A 22,877-nucleotide genomic window follows, 5' to 3' on the forward strand; every position below is an offset into this window, starting at 1 on the left:
CTTTCCTTTCTAGGAAAAACAGACTTTGCAAAAATAAAGCATTTTGGGTAGTTCCCTTCCTTGCCTTCTGCTCCCACACTGGCTGTGCACCAAGAGAGTGGGTCAGGAGGATTGCTGCTAGCAGCAGCAGGCACAAGCAGCTGCAGCTGTGACCCCGCTGAACCCTTCTCCTATAAACTAGATTGCCTAAAGGCTGGCTTCAAAAATCGGATCCAACCTTTAGCAATTTTCCTTGAGAGGAAAATGCAGTGGAAAGATAATTATAGAAAGAAATTGCCTGGAGCTGTTAGCAGAGTGCAAATGATGGGTTAGTATAGCTGTTTTCTGGTCGGAAATGTGAGATATGGTGTTGTACAGACCTCCACCAGGTTTAAAACTGGTGAAGGTACCTCCTGCTCTTTCTTCTTTCCCATCCTGGTGGTATGGAGGCAGGGGTTATGCTCCTCTTAATTTGCAGGCTTTGCAGCACAGGATCCCTTTAAGGCAGCTTCACTGCCTAATGTAGCTTTAGCTTTAAAGCACCACAGCTGGGTTCAGTGCAGGGAAATGCTGCTCCTGCTGGCTTTGCCATTTTGGAAAGCGCATTTTATGTCAGTGTCACACTTGTCAGTTGCAAAGCCAGTGCTACCACAGTGAGGCCTTGTTGATCCTGCCTTGTTGATCCTGCCTTCCAGGTTGAAGCGTGGGAAGCACTTACTTCACTGTACTGCTTTTCGCTTCACTTGTAACCAGCAATCTTTATCCTGGGCTTACAAACTGCAGACTATGATGATATCAGGAACTCTCATCTGTAATCTTCCCACCAGGGATGATCTAGAAAGCCCTCAAGAAACATTTCTAGAGCAGCATCTCATACAATGTAATGCACTTACAAAGGTGATGTAAACTTGATACCACTGTGGGAGCCTAAGAGAAACTTTGAATGGTTTGTTGGTTTAAAATAAATAGGTGACAAGATCACAGCTCCTTTAGGTCACCATGTGTGATGCTGTGGATCGCTGTTACTATGCTGTTCTGTCAGCACAGGTGCATTTTAATCCATTTTTTCCATAGCTATTGAGTGTGATTTATGAGCCTGGAAGGAGCAGTCCTCTCCTTGGCTCAGTAGTTGTGGACAGTCGTTGGTGTGGTCTGCCCCAAGTGAGGCACACAAAGCAGTTCTTGCTGCCCTCCTATCTGCCCAGATTTTGCTAATTGCTCTTTAGAGGCTTGGCTGGGGAGATGTAAGTCATCCCAGAGAAAGTGTCGGTGGGAGGGAGATGGAGCAGCTGGCAGAAGCTGCCCCAAAGTAGGCTAATGAATTATAAATAACAACTGTCAGGTTGCGTTGCCAGTGTGCAGGAGCTGACAGTCTGTGTTGTAGCGCTTGGTCTCCAGTGTGTTGGCTTGCCGAAAGGTGCATTCAATATTTATGGGAAGCGTGGCAGAGTCAGGGTACAGTCAGGTCTGCTTTCTTCACAGCTCTGCTCGTTTGTGGTTGTGCTTTTTACTGATTTCTGAGTTGGGACTGATTAGAGTGGCTTTGCAGCCTGGAATATGCATTACTGAAAATCATGGACAGAAGATTAAAAAGAATGGAGAAAAGGATGCTAGTGGAGGGGGGGAAATGCAGATTGTATGTGTGTTTTGGGGCTTTTGTAGTCTTTGCCAAGCCAATGTCACCCTTGATTTTGCTGAGCTGGCGTGCTCCCATTCATCTGAAGAGAAACTGTAAATGTTTGAAAAATAATCTAAAGGTATTTGGATGATCAAGTCTTTCAGAGCTCTCTCCCTCGATAGCATTATTGAGAATGGCAGGGGAATGCCTGATATTTGTAACTTGTGCGTGCTAGCAGTTGGTGTAGTATTATGGAGGGCTCATGAGGGCACCAGGCTGGCTTCATACACATCTGAATGAGGAGAAATAGAACTGTGTCTTCAAGCCTGTAAATAAATGATGCTGCTAGCAGAGCACCATAACAGTCTTATCTGGAAGTTTACAAATACGTCTACACTGTACTGTCATTATTGGTAGAGCTACTCGGTATTAGGGCTAACTCCTGGGATGTTACCAGCAAATGATCTGAGGTCCCTTGAACAGATAACATGTTGCTGTTATCCTAATATATGGTAAGAGCTTTCTTTCCTGATTAAGTCTGCAGTATTGAGTCAATACTGCAAATACCTTTTTTTCGTACGTCAAGTTGCAAAACAAATGACTTGCACCCTTTTAGTTAAAGACTAATTAAAGACTTTTAATTAAAATCTAATTGTGTGCAAGTGACATCCATCAGAAACAGATTACTATATACTTGTTCTTCTCTAACACATGTCAGAAAGACAAGAACTTGTTGTCTTCCATCCATTTCCTTGCTTTCCAAGTGATACCATTTTTAGGAAATGTCATTACTGAAAGTTATGATTTTCTTGGATTAGGAGGACTTTCTTATGTTATTCTACAGAACACTGCCTAAAACCAGTCTCTCCTTGAACATGACAGAAGAATCCACGGTTGTGGAGATGTCCTTTTTTTTTTTCTTCCCCTTTTTTCTTTTGAATGCTTGAACTTGTACATTTAAGTAGTGGTATATTCAGCATTGTGTAGTAGCACAGGGATGTGTGTATGCACCTCCTTTGGCCCAACAGTGTGCTTCCACAGGTATTTTTGATAGCAGCCTGTATTTATATCACCGCTGCTGCTTCTCCTGTGCTAGTATTTTGTGGCTGTGTGGTAACCTAACTGGTGAATTGGCTGAAAGTTGAGTTGTCTTTTTGCTATGTGCCCTAGGCAGTAGCCTGTGGTTGCTTTCAGTGACTTTAGAATGTATTCTGACACTTGGAAGTTGCAGAAATTAAACATACAGTTGTATTTATCCTAGACTGAGGTTTTGTCTTATGTTTATACAGTGGATAGTGCTGACTTCTGAATAAAACTTTTTTGGATGTTTCATCTGTAATGTGGCAGCCTCATTGCCTTTCACTGTTGAAAAAACAAACAAAAAAAACCAAACCAGAATACGAATCTATCTTCTCTCCCCAGAGACAGCTTACATCCCTTTCTCTAGTGCCATCCATGCACTGTAATCCTACATGGAGAGAGGGAAGTGATTCCATTTATATTGCATTTTCATTTTGTGTATTGCTCTCAGAACTTAACACCTCCCTTGTGGCAGTTGTAAAACGTTGCAAAGCTGGAACAATGTATCTAGTGTGACTTTCTTTTCTTTTGTCTTTGTAGATACTCTCCGCTATTACATTACCTGCAGTGCTGGATACCCCAACCCTTTCCAGCAGGTGAGTGTAAGCATCCTAGCTCCCTTCACCCCTTCTCAGCATCCTGCAAGGTATAGGTTAAGTGCTTTTGATGCCAGCATGCAGCAAGTCGCAAGGTGTTGGCTTTAGGGAGCACTCCATCTGTTGGTAAAGCTACTTTCCAGCTGTGCAAGAGGTGGCACTGTGGTTTAGTGAGCAGTTTTTTCCAACTTTGTCTCTACCTGCATAGCTTCAGGTCCAGGATGCCCCCTTAGAAGGGCCCATGTGTGATGTGATGATGACCATGGCGATGTTTGTGGTACCTCTGTTTACATGGCACTCTTCTAAGAGCAGCAGCGTGGAGACAGAGCACCCACAATTAATGCCAGGGTGGGAAGCTACATGCTTCCTGCTTTGAATCTCTTCTTGCAGGTTCTTTTTGGTTAAACAGTGGCAACGCTTCACTCCCAAAATGCAGCCACTTCTGTGGGTGAGGGAGTGATTCTCACATATGCCTCTTAAATCCCTTGGATGTTGAAGGGTTTGTATCCTGAAGTATAAATGTGAGTCATTATTCTTTTGTGCGGGGGCTGAAGAACAGCACCTGGGCCCATCCCAAACTTTGTCTTATGTATCAGAGACCAGAATGAACCCACACCACCCACTGTTTGGCAGACACCAGCTGCTTCACCATTTATATTTAGGATTTTTTAAGTCTTGTCTTCCTCTGTTTTAAAGGGTGGGGTAGGAACACTTCAAGCTGTGGTATGATGCACCGTTGCCATCTGTTGCATTTCTGGTTGCTCAGTACACTCTCTGACATGCTATTACATGTGAAATTCCCATGGATGCTTTAATGGGATGTAAAGGCTGCACCCTAATACAAACAACATCTAGTGTCAACATTAAGTCTTTCTCAGCCTTCTGATTTACTAGGAAAATCCAGCTGTGCTTTGTGGTGAGAACAAGAGTGCTTTGTATCTTTTCTTCCCCTCTGTCCTTGGAGCCGACCCCAGCTGTGTGTATGGTTTTTGTGTATGTGTGTTGGTTATTTTTTATTTTGGTTCTTCCCTTCCCCTCTTCTTTCTGTTTGTACTTCTTCCAGATTTGTAAAAGTCAAACTTAACCCTATTGCAGCTGTGCCCATGTCAGTTGAGACACCCTTTAACTTGTACCATTCATACAGATGATGCTTCAATATTAGGGAAGTAGAATTTAAGTCTTTTCCCAGGATGCATGTTGGTGCATGTGGCCTGAACTGCTGAAACATGCAATGTTTTGTATTGAGCAGAAGCTGTCAGGAAGTCACAAGGCTCTGGTAGAAATGCAGGATGATGTTACAGAACTCATGAGGTCAGCAAGCAGAGAGCACCCCACCTCCAAGGTAACTCTCCTCAAGTTTTCTCTTCCTGTGCTTTCTGGCTTCCCTTACCCTTGTGCAAAGCCCAAGATCGGCTCCAGCTAAGCCATTTCCTTGCAGTAATCGCTAGCTTGTTGCTTACAGGAGTATCTTACTCGGATCCAGGAGGTTTTAAATTCAACAGAGATCAACTTGCAGCAACTGACAGCTTTAGTAGACTGTCGGAGTCTGCATTTGGTGAGTACTAAGTAACTGGGCTTGAGCTAAGAAAGAACAAAGTGGGTGTAGAGCCTGTAGTGTACTGATTATTTTGGAGTTTCAAATCTCTGGTGTGCCAAAACAGCTTACAACAGCTTTTACCAATTGACTCCAGCAGAAAGAAGAATGGGAATTTGGATCAAGTTAGCTTTCTGTTTAAAGATCAACACAGAAAACTAGATAACATGCCTTTATACATCTATAAACTGCAGCCCTAAGGTTTCAGGCGCCTTCAGGTTTTTTTTCTATGGCACACAACTTGTTGCCTTTCCCATGGAATGGAATGCCTTATAGCTGCAGTATCGCATGGCCTAACTGTTGCCCTAGCTGCGTTTCTGAAGGCAGAGAAACAGATAATCCATGCTTGTGGTCTTGGGAAATGGGACATAGCAAGGGACCTGAGAAGCTTAATGAAAAATGTGGTATCTTAAGTTGGGTGGATAAGTTTGCCTTGGCTTTTTCTTCCCCCCCCCTGCCCCCAGTCTTATTGTGTGGGATTGAAAATATTTCCATGTCTAAATCTGAGCTGGGCTTTGTGAGGGAAAATAAGGGTTAGATCAGTTATGAAAAACACCTGAGGTCCCTGAAATTAAAGTAGATCAGTTATGAAAAACACCTGGGGTCCCTGAAATTAAAGTAGAAATTGCTCTGGAAAAGGAACTATGATCCCTTCACTTGTTTCAGAGAATGTAGTCCAGGGGAAGGGCTTTTGAACTAGAGCTCAATGTTAACTCTATAGTGATCAGGAAACTCTGCTCATTTCTCTCTCCAGGATTACGTCCAGGCTTTGACGGGCTTTTGCTATGATGGAGTGGAAGGCCTCATCTACCTGGTTCTCTTCTCCTTTGTCACAGCCCTCATGTTCAGTTCCATTGTGTGCAGCGTCCCACACACTTGGCAGCAGAAGAGGTATAGAGAGGGTTTAGATCCTGTAGCATTGTGGAGCTCTTCCCTAAGGAAGACTGGCTATTGGATTTGTGCCCATGAGCATATGGAGCTCTTTCCCATATGATCCCAGGAGTGAGGGATGAGGCTTTATAAGCACAGGCCCAACAGAAAAAAAACTGTTGGCTTTTGCTCTGGCTGTGGTTAATATTTACATCTGAACCTTATTGCACTGGAATACTATGTGTGCAGAGTACTCAGTACACTGTAGGAGTATGAGTCAAGTCAGAGATGAATCATTATAGCTGTAGAGAGAGGTAATGCTTGAACTATGTGCCATCTCTGTAAAATACCTATTCTCTTGCATTGCTTTGAGGCATTTGTTCTAGTGTGGGGAAGAGAATTGGATTGGGATGCTGTTTACACTTGCCTTTGCTCACACTGGGGTGACTGACTTGCATAGCTGAGAAAAACTGGGAACTGTCTTGTTGGCAATAGCATGGGCAGATAAGGTACTTGCAAATTAGTGGGAGTCATCTAACAGCAGAGTTGTTTGGAACTAGTATTATTGATGGTAACCAGGCTGATCACTAAGTCTTGAGCAAACTTTCACTTCATTGACTGGCTGCTGCACCACCTGCAGCTATTAAAATAGCTTTGAGTTTTCTGTTCTTGCAGAAGAGCAGTAGTCTGTGCAGCAAATTCTCATCTGTGGTCTAAGCCTGGGCTCAAGGTTCAAAGTAAAATGGAACATCCTGAACAATAGCAGGAAGCCAGAGCCTGCCAGGCCTGCAGTGCCCACAGAGAAAGCCTTGGGAAATGCGTCAGAATAGCACTTAAGAAAATGGCTGGTTTCCTTATCTCTTCCACGTGCAGCTGCAGAGACATTATCAAGAAGAGAATGGTAGTCTGCCCGTTTGAAGGAGAAAGGTTTACACAGTGCTATCTCTTGTGCTGCCTCCCATGTGGGCTGCTGCCTGCCCTGCCAACCCCAGCAGGCACAGGCTGCTGCTGTGAACTGAAGGATTCCTTCTTGCATTCCCCGGAGCACCATTTCTTCCTCTGTCTCCCTCTGGGAGGTGGAGGATGTCATACTTACTGCCTGTAAGAGGCTAGTCAGGCTGCAATTCCCTGAATAAATCTTCAGTGCCACCTCGTGGTACAGAAGCTGCAGGTGATGTTTGGGATGTTCTAGTGATGTCTATGCTGTCTCCCCAGCAACAAAGTGCTTCCTGTAGAACTTTTTACTAGCTTTGTCAAGCGTCGCTAAAATATATTTCAAACCTTGGTGCTTCATCCCATGATTAGGGAGATAAAATAGCAGTGTATATTATATGAGAGGGACAAGAGAATACTATGGGAAGGAGGGAAGGAACCAGCTGGCAAACAGCTCTGCTCTGCATAAAAATTGATTTAAAATCCTGGCATTTTTGAGAGAATAAAACCTTTAGACACAAATGTTGCAACTTAGTCTCTGTAAAGACTTCTGAGATTTTACTAGATGCTGAAGCAACCGGCAATCCCTTTGTAACCAGAATGGGAGTTCAGAGAAGTCTACAGAGACTTATCCTTAAGAGCTCTTTGTACATGGCTACAAGAAATGGAAAGACACAAATTGCACTGCTGAAGGATGCTTTCTGTGGGGTGCATGGCACTAAATCCCTACTGCCTCTTTTTTTTTTTTTTTTTTGAGTGCTGTGTATTTCAGGATGTGTGTCCATCCTTTGTTTGTGTGACTGGGCAGTTGCAGAACTGTGCTGTCTGCCAAGCGCCGAGAGAAGACCGTAGGGAGGCTGTAGGGGACCACGCAGTGTAAAAGTCCAGATGGTATCTGTGGGAGGTCTGAGTCACTGTGGTGTAGGCTGTGTTTGACACTGCCACCCTGAGGCATCCCAAATGGGTATAAATGTGGAGGTGTGGAAGATTGTTGGGAGGTTCCTAGGATTACCATGGTTTCCTGCAAACCCCACATGTGGGGTAATTGTAGGGTTCTAGGAGGAACTTTTTCTCCTTCTTGCAGAAGCTCAGATGATGATGGGGAAGAAGAATCAGCTGCTCAAGGGAGTAGACAAACACACGATAATCTTTACAGAGTGCACATGCCCAGCCTCTATAGCTGTGGGAGTAGTTATGGCAGTGAGACCAGCATTCCAGCAGCAGCACACACAGTCAGCAATGCTCCCGTCACAGAGTACATGTGAGTATCCCGACAAGAAGGCTGTATTGCGGCTCGTCCAGGTTGCCTCACTCTGGTTTCTGTTGTCACAAGTGCTGTGAGGCACTTTCCACCAAGCAGTAGAAAGTGGTGAAGGATTTTGTCCAAAGTGTCAAAAGGCATGTTTTCTGATGAGCATCTACTGTGGGAGAAAGGAATAGCTTAAAAGTGCTGCAGTAGAAAGACTTGTGTTAGACAGCATGCTCCAAAATGTGAACAGCTTTGTCCTGCAGGATTTAGAAATCTGTCTAGAGAAAAGAAGCGGGAAAGTATTGTCTGGGCTCCTTATTACACAATGATTCTGATCACCAGAAGACGTAATTCTTCAGACAGAGCAGTCTTGACAGAAGATTTTAAGTCTCCTGAGAGACTGAGAGCCAAGACAAAACCTGCAGGCTCTGTCCTTCCACAACATTTGCAGTCAGCTCTGAGATCTGTTACAGTCCAGAGCTACCTAGTCCAGGTGGGATCTTAAGAGCTTTCTCCAGAAGTGCCTAACCCTGATCACACTTGGACTACCTTCAGGACCTGTCTTTTTCGGGCTGGCACATCATTTTGTTCTTCCCCTTAGACTTTGTCCTCATTTTATCTCCATTGCTGCAGCTTGGCAGTTCAGACACTGCAGGGAGGCAGATTTTCACACAGACCTATTTTTAAATCACTTGACATGATTCAGTGCAGGCCCTTCTGAGTAAGAGTGTAAAGATAGTGCTCAGTCTGAGGAAAATAATGCTAGTTTTGTGTCCTTGTCTGAAAAAGGGGGATCCACCTGGCCTGTAAGAAAAGCTTTGAGGAAGAGTGACCTGATATGGTAGTTCTGGGGGTGCATATGGTCTGTCCCATGTCACCATCAGAGACCTTCCCCAGAGAAGCATGGCACGTATCCCCTGTTACCATGTGTGTCTTCCTTTCCTAGGAGCCAGAATGCAAATTTCCAGAACCCCCGTTGCGAGAATACCCCGCTCATTGGCCGGGAGTCCCCACCTCCCTCAGTAAGTCTCTCTTTACTGCTCCTCTCTGCTTCAGCAACTTTGGGGAATACAAGTTTACCACTCCTGTATACTCTCAAGGGAGCTGACTCTGCAGCCAAACACAGGATCTGGCCCATAAATGGCAGCAATTTGAATAGACAAGCCATGTCTCACCTGCCATGGAGAATAAAACCCTGCTATGCTACTTTGCACATTGCACGTAAAAAGAACAAATCTCAATCTGTTAACACTGGTAATTCTATGGGCCCAGTCCTGCCGCCACTGAAGTGCATGAGTATCTTGGTGGGTGACTTCAGCAGGATGATTCACTTGCATGCAGTGTACTTGCTATCTGTGGCACTGGTTCCTCAAGTTTAAAAAGAAACTTGTTAAAACAGTAAATTCAGAGTTATTGCTGAACCTCTCTCCTTAATCTGCCCTAAAGAGATGGTAGGATGAAACCTGTATTTTTTTTTTTGTTGAGATTTTTTTCTTTAAATCTTTCTTTCACAACTGTTTTACTTTCTTTAGAATCTATTTTTGTATTTAATTTCCTATGGAGGAAAAAAAACAACTTTCATGGAAGGTTTTGGTATTTGGAGCAGCCTGATAGCCATTTCTGTATGCTGGATAAAACATGGGCTTTCCTTCATGTCTGTGTAAGAACTAGGTGAATCTTGCCCTCCTTCACGGGATCCTGTAAGCTTATTTACACCAGAACTTGGAGAACATGCCATCGCAGTGCTCACTAACTTGGTGGTGTGATTACAGAGGATGAGTAGTAGCATGCTTAATAATCAACCAGTCTTCAGGTATAGGTAAAGAAAATACACACTGTGGTGCATGGTTCAAATTCATGGGAAGGGGAGGGAGAGGAGGTCGGAGGATGAAAGAGTAGGAATTGTGGTGGAAAAGAGGACATCACATTCATGTTTTCACTTCAAAAGGACCAGTTCATCTTGCTGTAGAGAAAGTGGAAAAGTAGAGAGTTGATCCTTGTCTCTATACTTGGCCAGACCTCTTCCAACCTTCACAAAGAGCTTTTCCTGATCCCTGGTGGTACTCTGATCACAAGCTCTGGTAGCATTATCTGCTCTCAGCAACGAGATGGTCCTCGGGAGAAGAGCTGATGTGCTGCACACAGTACAGTGTGGCACATGCTTTACCGCTGGCGTTTCCTGTTGTAAGAAGGACACTGTCCCTCTGGTACTGCCAAGACATGTTCATTCAGTGTCTGTAGACTAAGGTCCTGCTTCCCCTTGCCCTGCAGCTCTTCTGCTTCAGAGAAAGCAGACTCCTTTCCGCAGGGGCCTTAGTTATGCAAGAAGTTCCCTGGTTCTTCAGCAGCTGTTTGCGTTAATACCCTGAAGGGGGATCTGAGTCCTGGTGCCTTAGGCTGGTTTCTGAGAGTAGGTAAAGATGAGATTTTTTTTCAGAGTAACTTGACTTGGCAGCCATCAACATAGGGAAGTGCAGGAGCCAGGGGAGGAGGAGAGTACATGCTGCACCTATAAACAAGGAAAGCTTCTCCCTAGACGAGGCAAGGAACAGGCTATAGGATAAATGTGTTTTCTGAAGGGACATAGTAGATGGGTGGTGGAGAGAAGAAAAATACTGTCTACTCTCATATTGGCAGGCATCAGGGAAGGGGGTTTTTCTGGGATTTTTGTATTCACAGCTCTCCATAGCAGGTGGCAGAGACTATACTGAGGCAGAAGAAATTGTAACTATCATAGCAAATCATCTGTGGGTGGAGAGATGAAAAGGGAATACCAGTGCACGTGTCCCTACCTCTTTTTGGGAGGGAGGAGAGGGAGATAACCATCCAAATAGATTATGTCCAGTGGGTGGACAGAGCAGATATATTCCATTTAGCTTTCTGTAAACAGATGGTGAAAACTAAGATGTGATGATCCTGCTGCATTGTTTGTCCATTACTTTTCCTGGCTTTTTGTTTGTTTGTTTGTTTTTTTCCCTTCTCTCATTCCTTCTGTTTTCTCCTTCTTGCCACAGGGCTATTCCTTTAGGGTTGTAGCGCCCACCTTGTCGCTGACACACACCACAGCGTTTCACTTGCTTGCACTGTGTTTTTCATGCACGTTGAGGCTGCACTCTCTTTTTCTCTCTCTTTCTTGCGTCATCACAGTTGTATTTGGCTGCCATGGACAGTAGCAGCCATATGAGCTGGCAGCTTAAGCCCTCGGACAGTGCACGGACATACTGGTAACAGCGCCCGCAAATGGAACAGGTACTGGAAAAAAGGTCCTTCTTGCTCAACCCCTTCTCCACTCCCAACCACTCCCTTCATCCCTGCACTGTTTATCCCAGGCCAGTGCCTTTTATTTCTTCACATTCCTTCCCTCTGCACCTCCCACCCCATTCCCTCCTGCCAAGGGTTAAAATTAAAACCTAGATTTTGCTCTGGTGCAGACTCAAGGAGCAGTATCAACCTTGTAAAGGCTTCTGGTGCACATTGTGAGGGTTGTAGGCGCCCATGCCTCATAAAAGCTTATTCACAGCAGCTTCAATTCAGAGTCCACACTCGAGAACAGCTTAAACACTTGGTACTGAGCGCTGCTCGAATGTAGAACTAACCTTGCACTCCAAATGCAGAATAGTTCTCCCATCACAAGAAGGTGTTTTCTAGAAGTAAAGAGAACCAATCTAGCAGCTTTTCAGTCAGGACTGGTTGTCTTAATTCAGCTTTTGGCTTCCCTTGAGCCCTACTGCTGTTCTGTTTGTCTTGACTGGTCATAAAAGCATGTACCCGAAACCACCGATACTTACCTGCCACAAGCTTTTAACTCCTCAGTAGGATTTTTGCTTTGTTGAAAGATCCTAGCTGGTAATGCTGGCCTGTCCTGGAGAGTTACTTCATTGCCTGTTGTGCAGCTTCTCCTTTTAGCCTTGCAATTAAAGTCAGAAAGGAGCAAGTTTTAAAATACTTCCCTAAGAGTCCAGACATAAGCACTAAGATCTGTTTCATTCTGTTTCAAAACCTTTTACTGTTTTGTTTGTTCTGTCTGTGTCCAAACCATCCCATCTGTGTCCCACAGGCTCTGTGAACAGGGCCCTCCTAGTACCATTTCACTGTCTGAATTCCGAATGGGCTGTAGTTGCTGATGTTCTCCAAGATAGCCAGTGTTTCTTCCCTCGCAGTGGTCCATGACCAAGCCACATGCCTACAGAAAGAGTAGGTGGTCTGCATTATGCCTTGTGGTTTTTTAACTTGGTTGAGTATAGGGTATAGTTAGAGCTACCAGGCAACTCACCTGGTGTGAGGGACAGTGCTCCTTCAAGGGAGCTACAGTCACACAGTAACTGGAAGGTGTTCGCTCCAGTTGGAACAGAGGGCCTGTTGCTTTTGGCTCCTGCAGTCAGTGACCCATGTCTTGCATTCTGTTCCCAGAAATACATGTCCATAAAGCTGCTGTTCCTCCTTTTCTGCTGTTCTTGAGGGACTTTTGTCAGCCTTGCCTTGGATTCCTTTCTGTCATGTTGCTGCTTGGTCTGCCTTCTTGCTGCCTCTTGCCGTTTGTCTGCCTGCCTTGTGACATGCTGGGAAGGGTGCTGTCTGAATCAGGTGTCTTGATGCCTTCTGCCATGGTGCATGAACACAAACAAACTTGTCTTGAAGCATGGTGAAGCACCCTTGAAAGGGTCACAACTTTCTTCAGTCTTACGCCTTGCAAAGACTGCTCTTGGGTGTTGGTTTATGGTGGTTTTTCTGCTTTTTGGTTCCTGCAGGTGGTATTGTAGCAATGTTAGATGGGTCTATTCCATGAAATAAAATACTGCTTGTGGGGGGGAAAATGTAGTATCTTCATTCTGGACTTGAAATCTCCTCTGGGCTGAAACATGACCTGATCCCAGTCTGCACTGTCTTCTGTTTATCTAAGGTCACACCCAGAGTTTAATGTGGCTGTCTTCAGGGCTAAGAAAAAGGCATTGCATTCTTTCCAAGACTTTAAAAACAAACAAAACAAACAGAAGCTCTGTTCTTTTGACTTGGAAAACTTAAGTCCCTTTGAATTCAGAACCCACTGGCTGGAATTGGCTGTTTCCCTGCATCTTGTACCTCCCATACATAGTGATACAAAACCCTGTGTGTTTACTGTGCTCTAGCTATTTGAGAGGTGGATCAGCCTTTAAGAACTTGAATCCAGAAGCTTCGGTCTTTATTGGATTACCTGAATAGTTCTGGCAGGAAATAAAAGTCAAGGTAACTGAAGAGAGATACATGTGGGTTTTTTAACCACAAATAGTAAATGGTTTATACTTAAGTCATAGTTTCATATGGTAAGTGATCTTCCAGCATAGCTCAGTTATCTGTGAAGTACTCACGGTCTGCACAGTTCACAGGAGTTGGTAGAATTTATGGTCTCTAAAATTAACTGATTATTCCCATTAACTTATTTTTTTATTTGCAACCAATGATTACTTTGTACACAGGCTATACGTGTTAAGCACCTAGCTAGCATGTGCTGGCAAACTGTAACTATGAAAGTTTATACCCTCAACAAGGCTGAATATGAAGGAGAGACTTTTCTCTTTGGAGAAATACAAAAGTAAACTTGTGTGCAATTAGCTGTATTTGTCCTAGCTGACTGGTAAGTGACTGAGAGGTGTGCTGTGTTGAATAGCACAAGCCACCGGGAGAAATGGTAACAAGAAGTCTTTTAGGTACTCTTTTTAGTGTAGCTGACAGTATGGTGAAGATATGGGTTGAAACTTGTCCTCCATGCTGTTTTTGAAAGGGTGTATAGGCACATGGGTACTTCCAGCGAGAGTACTGGAAGAGTGACTGCATTGTGCATGTTCTTTAACCTTCTATGAAAGCTCCTCTTTAAAGGAAACTAAATGCAACTGTATACCTTATAGCTGTGTCAGGCACTGTATCCAGGTTTCCTCAGAGTCCCAGACCTCCTTAGCTCTGAATTGTGCTCAGGCTTTAAGTCTTTAGAATTACTTCTTAAAGGAGCTAAAGACTTAGTTATTTTCACTATGTATAATATAGTTTGGTTTCATACCTGTGTGACTGGCAAGTGTCTGCTGATACATCTTCATCTGCTGGCCTGTCCAGATGTTGGGATCTGTGTATTCCACAGCATCTTTCCTCTGCTTCCTGGCAGAGGATGCACTGAAGGACTTGAATGAGGGACTGCTGTCACCAGCATGTGGAGCGAAGCGTGTTGGGACACGGAGGCTGATGTGCTGACGGAAGATCTGGCGCACACTGATAGAGCTGTGCTGGTTATGAGAGGTGCACAGTGAAGTGTTAGCTCTCTGCTTTCAGGTTTCAATCATACTTACATCATGGTCAAAAATACACTTTAACAGAAGGAGTAAGTGGTTCAAACTGTAATGGGAAAAGGCGCAAAGGCACAAAAATCCTGAGTTAAGGAGAGAACATCAGCCCTAACTCTGACTACTCTGAGTCTTGATTTGTTCCTTGTGGTGGATTGCAGGTAGGTTTGAATGTAAAATGCTCTCTGCTTGACTGTCCAAATCTCATGTTCCTGATTACTTTGGTTTAGTGACACTTAAACAACTGTGGGGTGTTCTCTTGGTGGAGAAAGGAGTGAATTCTTTTTGACTTCTCCCTCCATGATGGGCGTACTTTGTACATCCTTGAAATGCAGTTCATCAAGTGGCCCTTCTTGATTTTAATGCTCTAAAGAAAGTCCATGTTGCATGTTGTGTGCTGAACCTATATGACTTGTCCAGGAAGATGCACAATAACCTTTCGTGATCTGAGATTTTTTTCTAAATACTTCTTACAAAACCTTAGCACCTGGAAGTTCTCTGTTCATACTCATCTCCTATCACATGTCACCATACAGAATATAAATGGAAAATGAGCAATCAAATGCATTTTTCCTTCTAAGACCCTCTTCTTAGCATGATGTTTGGCTGGTAATTTCAGCATTGCACTACCTGAAACATGCCCTACTTACTCTATGAGAAAGTTCTTGGACTTCTAAGCCTCTCTGAGCCTGTTGGGTTAGTCATACATGTTTTAATAATGCCCTAAACTTTATTTCTGAAACAGTAATCACATTTAATAAACTGTACAGCATATAGTCCTTAAACTGGCTCAGCTTGGTATTTTCTACCTTTTTCCTTCTCACAAAAAATACATCTTAAAAAGAGAAAGAACAGATGTACCCTTTGTCTTCTAAATATAGATGCCATTTCTGGGCCAGAGTTTTATATTAAGATCCATGTTCTGCAGAAAGTTTTCCAATTATGGAAGACACTGAAAGATGAGTGTGCAAATAAGCCACAGGTGTCTTCATCTTGTGCCGATGGGGTCAGCACTGCCAAAGGAGCAGATTCCCTCTTCTATTATGCAGCTGTTCAGCCTGGGTCAGTCTTTGAAGGAAAACTGATAAAATACTGTTAATTCTCTGAAAACAGCTTTGGACAGCTGAGCTTTTGAGAGCCTAAAGATGCCTCATAATGTTCTTTCCCAGTGGGCAAGATAAATCATACCTCCCGATGTGGAACTGCCTTTCAGTTGTCTCTTTGCCAGTTTAACCGGCTATTTTATGTGGTTCAGTTTTAAAGGTGATAAAAAGTCAGTATGCTGAAGAGCACTCTTGGGAAGTAAGAAGTGGGTATTATAGAATTATTCAAGCTCCAGCTGGTATAAAGAGAGAAATAAAATGTCTGTCCTCGTTGCTTGGTTTTTAGTATCATGGTAGCAGAACCCCAGAAGCAGTAACATGGTCATGATGAAGGCATTGAACACATTGGCACAAAGAGGCAAAGTCTTTTGTTCTTACTGCTGGGTATTATTTACATGCTTTTCAGCTCGTTATTCAAAGCTGAAAGGCATACCTTACCTCAGTAGCTTCTGGGAGCTGTTTTCGATTGCCTTGCTTAAAATAAAAAAGAAAATAAGAAAAAACAACCCCCCCAAACCAAAACAACCTTTCATCTTTCTGACTTTCTTTTCTTACCCCCAAGCTGGAGTCTGGTCTGCTGCTGCACAGTACACAGGTTGGATCCCAAGCCGCAGTGGATTATTACCCATGTGATAACTATTAGCTAATATCGTCTTGTTTGATGGCAGCCTGTTTCCAGCCTGACAGGGTCTGTTCTTTCTTGGACGTAAATTGTTCAGAGATTCATTCTTCCGCACTTTTCTTTCAAACTGCCCATCTGTGATGCATGCAGTCTTCTGATGCCCTCATTGCCATAAAATGCAATGTAAAAATGCAGTGCACACCCATTTTCTTTTCAACCTCCTTTTCTGGCGTGGTTGAAAGCAATAACATGGCTAGGAGAGGATGAAGGTGTGAGGTGGGTTTTTACATCTTCATCATTTCCATTTCCCTCTCTTCTCCCAAGCGATTTTCATTTCCCTCTTCCAAGTGAAGTGTGGCATTTCGAGTCAATGGCTATTGGGTTTCCTTCTCTGTAGTGAACTTGGATAAATCATTAGCCCATCTGCACTGACCTGGCCAGCATCCTTGCAACAGGCTGACAGTATGTTACTCAGAGTGGACTATGTAGTGACTTGTGAAACTTTTCTTGTCAGACCGAGCCAGCAGCTCCTTGATATGCTTGCTGTAAATACAGACCACTTTATGCTGGGAGGTGGTCATAATCTGTGGTTCTGTGCTTACATTAGTCACTCTGACTTACTTTTCTGTTCTGTTTTGTTTTTTTGTCTTGTCTTCCTCCAGTACACCTCCAGCATGAGAGCCAAATACCTCGCCACCAACCAACCTCGTCCAGATGCTGGCAGTGTGCATTAAAATGAAAAAGCAAAAGCAAAAAAAAACAAAACCCACATGTGCAGTCAGACTAAACAGTGTGCCAACTGCTGTGCCCCTGTGCTGTCCTCGTAGAACAATCCTGCTGTTCTGCCCAAAATCCAGTGCAGCTCCTTCTGTTTCTCCAGTCCAGACCACCCCTCCAACCTGGTACCTGCCCACTGGAGTGGAAAAGCCCCTTTTGAATTTAAGCCTTCACCTTGTTGTACCTGATGTGTGAGAGAGAGCAAGCACGTGCAGGCAAGCAACTGAGAGCACCCAGGCAAGAAAACGGGTGCACCTGCCTGGGGGCCAACTTATTAGAGCAGTCTATCAGAAAAGTTCTGCCCCCTTTTTTCCCCTTCTGTTCCCCAGAGGGACTCGGTGAAAGATGGTGGTAGATCTTCTTCACTTCTGCAGTGGGATCAGCAGTCTGTCAGTCACTGAAGAAGCAGAGGCTCGGTGCCTGTGCCTAGCCTACAGTGAGGGAAGGCCGAGTCAGTGCACAGGGCAGCATTTTGGTGGGAGTCCTCTGGTCTGGTGCCCTGTGTGAGGGAGGAGGGAAACTCCTGCCTCATGGTGTCACTGCATATCCACTGTAATTAGGGAGCCTGGGGCTCTTCTAGAGCAAACCATTCCACTACCCTGGTTAACTTTTTTAAAAAAAAAAAAACAACAAAAAAAAAACCAAAAAAAAAACCAAAACAAAAACATTAAGAAAATGCCTTTTTCTTTCCCACTATATCTAGCATGTGAATTCTTGCGGAGGAGCAGGAGGTCCCAGCGCCAGTCAACTACCCTGTGCATTGCTCTGAACGTGGCCTCTCTGCTCCGTCAGGGAAGCCCAGGTACTTGCAGATTTAATTCTGGGTGCTGCCTTTATGAGGCTGACATGCAGATCAAACAGGAGCCAGCCACCCACTTGGTGCCAAATTTTTCCAGGAAAAGACTTGTAAGACTTTAGGGGGGGCGGGTATTTTTGCACTAAAGAGTTTCAGCTCTCTGATGCTAGGTCATATGGGACAGTCAGCTTGCAAAAGCAAGAGAGACTGGAAACACCAATGGATTTATAGCAAATGCAAGCTCTCCCTGCGGAGTGACCTGTGAACTCTGCTGGACTTTTTATTTTCTTTTTTAAAAAAAAAAAATAATCAATTTACAGCACAGGGTTGCTGAACTGGCATTGAAGGAGGTTTTTGGAGCCTCAGTCCTGACAAACTCCAAGACTGTCAGTATATCTTCTGTGTTCCAGAGTCAGAAACCCAAATGACATCTGGAGAACTTTGTGACTGTCAGAACAAGTTTTTATTTTATTCTATTTTATTTCATTTTTTTTTCAAGGCACATTGCTAACCACTATCTGACCATATTAAGGCACATGTAAGGCATTTTTGTAGACATGAGGCAGAACAAAGCTTGCAAAGGGGCAGCTGGATGCCTGCAGAGGGCAACATCCTCCACTGGTGCTGTACTTTCCACTGAAGAGCAGTGCTCCAGAGGGCACTGACAGCTTCCTACTGGAAGAGGAGACTGCCTCTTGGGAGGTGCTGTCAAGTACTGCCCTTTCAGTAGGGTAACTATGGTGTTCCTTTTTGTCTTTTTACCTCTGAGCAGGAGCATCTTAGCGTAGCTGCTGACCGTTACATTAAATAACTGGCAGAGAAAATAGTGGGAAACGTCTCTCAAACTGGAGTTGAGCCATTGGCAGAGGCAGTTAGTCTTCACCTCAGTGATATTCAGACTCTGTGTCTGTTTACCCCACGTTTGCTGTATGGGGCACGGAATCTACCAATCTGCCTTTACTCAAGTCAGTTGCCTTCTAGCAGTGAGGTAGGAATTGCTCCTAGCAGGTAGCTCACTAGGATGATGGTATCTGCTGTAAAATGGTACCAGCTCTGTGGAAGAGCAAGCTTTGAGACTCCTCTTAAGATAGAAACCACTAATAGCCTGCAAGAGCTGTAGGCCAGCTATTACCATTCATAGGAGTGAGGGAGACGGGGTGGAGGCACCACCATGCAGACAGGAAGAGAAGGTTTTGGAGAAAACTTCACACTTCACCGTAAAACTCTGGAAGCAGGATTTTCTTGCTCAGGACTGAGTATGCCCTTTCAGACATGTTTGATGGGCTTCATTCACACTGAAACATACCTCTGTGTTATTAAGTAACAAGGGCAGGGAAATGTAGTCACAGGTGGTATGGAGGAACACCGTGGCTCATGAGCACCAGGTTTTCCATCCTGTCTCAAAGCCTACCAGGAGACCCGGGTGTGCAAGCGTTGTGGCATGGTTAACCTGCAGGGCCTGAAGCACGCAACTGCTATCGGGGGAACTGAAGCTTCCCCTCGCTTTGAAGAAAGAAGCAAGAGCCATATAATCCTTATGGAGACTGAGTTGTTCTGCCATCATCTCTCCTTGCAAGGATGTACTCAGATTGCTACTTACACTATCCATTTTAGGGGAGCTGCCCTAAAATCTGTGGCCTGGTCCTACTCATTGAAGGCAAGTGTTTTGAAGGCTGGAGGGTGTGGGGAACCCTGTGAAAACAAATGCTTCTGTATATTGACTTTTCTGTATACAGAATGCATCCTGAACATGCATGTGACTGTACTTTGGGTTGGATCTGAATTGTCACAGTGGTATTGTCTGTGCCAGCAGGGATAACGGGGGAGGGAGCCTATGCCTTTTTGTTTGCAGCATCTAGTGGAGCAGCCACCTTGACCTGCTTCCTTCCAAGGTTTGGCAGAGCCGCTCGTAACATCCAGAACAACTTCTCACAACATTTGGGGCTTGCAGCAAGGCACAGATGTGGAGATACGTGCTCTGTGACTCCAAAATATAACTGGAAAGAGTGTTACGGAGATAACATTTTGCTCTCTGGAGGCCAGCATAACATGACTGCAGTGTGAGCTGTGTACCTTTGTCCAGCCAGCACTTCCTTTACTTGACATGGATATTGCACTTTTGTAAAGCATCCTGGAACTCTGCTGCCCCGCTGCATGCTGTGCAGAGCGCTGGATAGGAAACACAGACAAATGGGTTTCTTTTGGTTTATTATTATTACTTTTCTTTTTTTCTTTTTTTTTCTTTTTTTTTTTTTTTTTTTTACTGGAACCTTGAGCAACAGTGTGGCATTTCTGCAGGCTGGTCTAAACAGAATTGCTGAAGAACAGATGGCCTTTGCCTATTCTTATGGCTGCGACATAATCAGTCTCATCCATATGGTCACATTTTGTCTGAGGAGTGGACTTTCATAAGCCAAGATCTCCCAGACTCTGTGCCTCCCTCTCGGGTGAACAGCAGGTGCTATCTGGCGAAGACTCATCTGTTCTAGATGGCATTCATGGTTGAGAGAGTCCAAACTCTTCAAGCTGTAGGAGGTAAAGCAGTAGAGACTTCTCTCTCTTCCATTGTGTCGCTCTGTTTTTAATGTGACAAAATGCCAAGGCCATATCACTTGGTGTGTCCCAGCTGACCTGATTGGAACACTAGTCAAGTTACTGGTTGGTAGCACAAGGGTCCAGAATTCAGGGGAGATGAGATTGGCCTCTGGACACCTTGCTGACTGCAAAATGGAAGGCAGCTTGTCCGGTTGAAGGTGACTGCATCAGTGAAGACACTTCATGTTACTTCTTCAGAAGCACAAATGTGGTCATTGGCTTGTCTGGTTGGCTTGGTTTATTTCCACTGCATCATCATGTATGAATGACACTTTCTTTTGGAACTGAGAACTCTTCCAAGCACACAAACATCTCCACAATGTGAAATGTAAATAGCATGTTGGACTCTTGTGTCCAGTGTTCAAGACTGCATTGTAATTGTAAAGGAAATCGAATCAAGACTTGGCTGTGAATTTCTTGTGCTGTCTTGGGAATATAACTGTAGTGTTTGTATCCTGTATGTATTATTAAACTGAGTTCATTTTATGTGCTGATAAAAGGGTTCAAGCTAAGATTTTTAGCGTGCATCCATGTATCCAAATGTGAAGGATGGAGTGCTCCCTTCCCCTCCTGTCCTTTTTAAGTTTTCTCCATTTGATAGGCGTTAATTTTCCGTGTACAGTCATCTCAGCCAAGATGCAAGGATGTTCATTTGAGTGCTTTGAGGGAGACACAGTGCGTGGGGTTTTAAGTGATCCTAAGTTAGGATTTCCATAGCAGTTCCCTGAAAATACATTAAAAGTTTGGCCTTTCTGAGAGTAAACCATTTCTCAGGGGCTGCCTAGCCATTGCTCATGAGAGCTTTGGGTGCTGCAGGGTGATAGCAGACAGGTCCGTGTGTGGATAAACCCATGCTTCGCTTCTGGTCCCGCCTTCTCTTCCTTCTAGCAGCAACTGAAATACCACGCCGAGCCCTTTGAAGAAGAGAGAAGTGTCTTGGCTTGTTGATTCTGGCCACCCCACCTGATTCAGGAGTAGATGAGGTGAGTGGGTTTTCCTTTAGCTAGGGTGAGAAGCTCTCTTTGAAGTACTTCCTACCTAGGGACCAAGGAGAAGCCAGGGTCTTCTCCAACTCAACAAGTCTGTCAGTGTAACTCAGTGAACATCTCTGGGTGGGAGGGGAAAAGCCCTCCGGGGAGATACTAAGGAGTAGATCTAATGCCTTGAGAGAAGAGACCTGACTTAATCTGTACCTTTAACCAGGTGGCTTCTTTCATCACAGCCTACTCCCCTTTCTAGAAATTATTTGTGTGCATGCTATGAGTGGCTTCCCTAGTCATTCCAGGAGGCCCAGCAGAAGCGTGGGATGTTTGGTAGCAGTTCCTAGGTGGCTAGCAAGTGATCTGTGTTTTCGGCGGGGAGCGGGATCTCCTGCCGAGCTGTGATGGTGAGCGTGTTGCCCAGCTGGGAGAGAGAAGGGATGGGTTACTGGTGGCCTGGAGCTCCTGGGTGCTCACCCCATCCCTGTGGCTGCATGCATGAACGAAGTGGAACATAAATTGATGTACAACCAGAAAGTTCAAAGTATTCCTTTCCTAAAGAGGATAACTGTAGCATGAAGCTCTTAGGTGCTCTGCATATTTGATACCACATTGCTCCTCACTATGCAATTCCCAACTCCTTCCTTCCTGTTTTTCCCTTAATCTCACACCAAGACTTTTCCAGTGGCCTCTGCCCAGGAGGCTGCTGAAGTCCCAGAAAAGCTTCATTTCTTTCACTGTCCTCTGCATTGGGTGCAGCTGCCCAGCCGTCACGTCGCGTGCCTCAGGTCCCTTGTTAACGGGAGGCCCCATGAGTTTTATTCACATCATTCAGAGGGAAGTTTATTTTCTTGGACACTGTGCACAGAAACCTAATGGTGAACATGTACCTGGCCTTTTTGTAACTTTTCTGTTTTTTCTTCTTAACCATAATGGTTGTATATCATACCACTTTATATACATATATAATATATAAATATATATAATTTTTTTTAAAACTTTGGACCTGCTAGTTTCTTTCAAGTGTTCCTGCACTTACCCAAAATGTTTTTAAATTGTGAGGATTAAAGAGGATTGAGCCCATTTTTGTATCTTTACTTTTAATTCTGTAGTTCTATTGATTGTAATGTAGCTATTTTTTACTGTAACTCTTTGGTTTGCAAATACTAAACAAAAAACCTAAATGTAATTTCTGTGGTTTCTATTCAGCTTGGGTTTCATGTTTTAAAAATAAACGATTTAAAACCAGTCTTCCTATTCACTGATTCTTCTTTTCTCTCTTTTTTTTTTTTTTTTCCCTTGTTCATAAACCTGCCTGAATTTTTGTTACCGTTCATATACTGTGGTAGATCCATGAAATGAGGATGGGTAATGGAGCCATAAAGTCTGATACCTAGTAGAGCATGGAAGGAGTAGGAATGTGAGTGCCCTGTCCTACAGAAACCAAATTATTAGTGTCAGTCCTGCGATGTGAGATGAAGTGTGTGCACAGGTACTAGCGGGGCTGCTTTCTTCCTTTGTTTGTAGGTCTCAACCTGATAGAGTTGCTGTTAGAAATCACAGACTTTGGGATTTCTAACCCAATTTGAAGACAGAATGGTTAAAACTGAATTGGACAACTTTGAAAGAACCTCTGAAGACAAATGATCGATACGGACATTTCCTCCAGGGGAAGCTGCACTAATGCTTTTGAAAAGAGGTGTCCTGTACCCCCCCCCCACGTGTGGTCTGCAGCTGGGAGGGCAAGGTTTGGTGGGGGGAGCCTGGATGGGGGCAC

General features: G+C 44.2%; 1 protein-coding gene across 3 annotated transcripts in view; it reads left to right on the forward strand.

The window, feature by feature from the left end:
• TTYH3 (tweety family member 3) overlaps positions 1-22,349 on the forward strand; it is a 79,466-nt gene extending 57,117 nt beyond the window's left edge. Inside the window, exons 8-15 of one of the 3 annotated variants that reach the window (XM_074885546.1) lie at positions 3,218-3,273; positions 4,523-4,615; positions 4,736-4,828; positions 5,622-5,758; positions 7,755-7,931; positions 8,866-8,941; positions 11,067-11,168; positions 16,615-22,349. In XM_074885546.1, coding sequence (XP_074741647.1) covers positions 3,218-3,273; positions 4,523-4,615; positions 4,736-4,828; positions 5,622-5,758; positions 7,755-7,931; positions 8,866-8,941; positions 11,067-11,147 — 713 coding nt within the window. In that variant the 3' untranslated portion in view covers positions 11,148-11,168; positions 16,615-22,349. The remainder of the gene's footprint in view (positions 1-3,217; positions 3,274-4,522; positions 4,616-4,735; positions 4,829-5,621; positions 5,759-7,754; positions 7,932-8,865; positions 8,942-11,066; positions 11,169-16,614) is intronic. The other 2 variants (XM_074885547.1, XM_074885549.1) reach the window with 2 other exon arrangements.
• The last annotated feature ends 528 nt before the right edge of the window (positions 22,350-22,877 follow it).

Source organism: Strix uralensis, chromosome 16, assembly GCF_047716275.1.
Source record: "Strix uralensis isolate ZFMK-TIS-50842 chromosome 16, bStrUra1, whole genome shotgun sequence".
Classification (NCBI taxonomy): Eukaryota; Metazoa; Chordata; class Aves; order Strigiformes; family Strigidae; genus Strix; species Strix uralensis.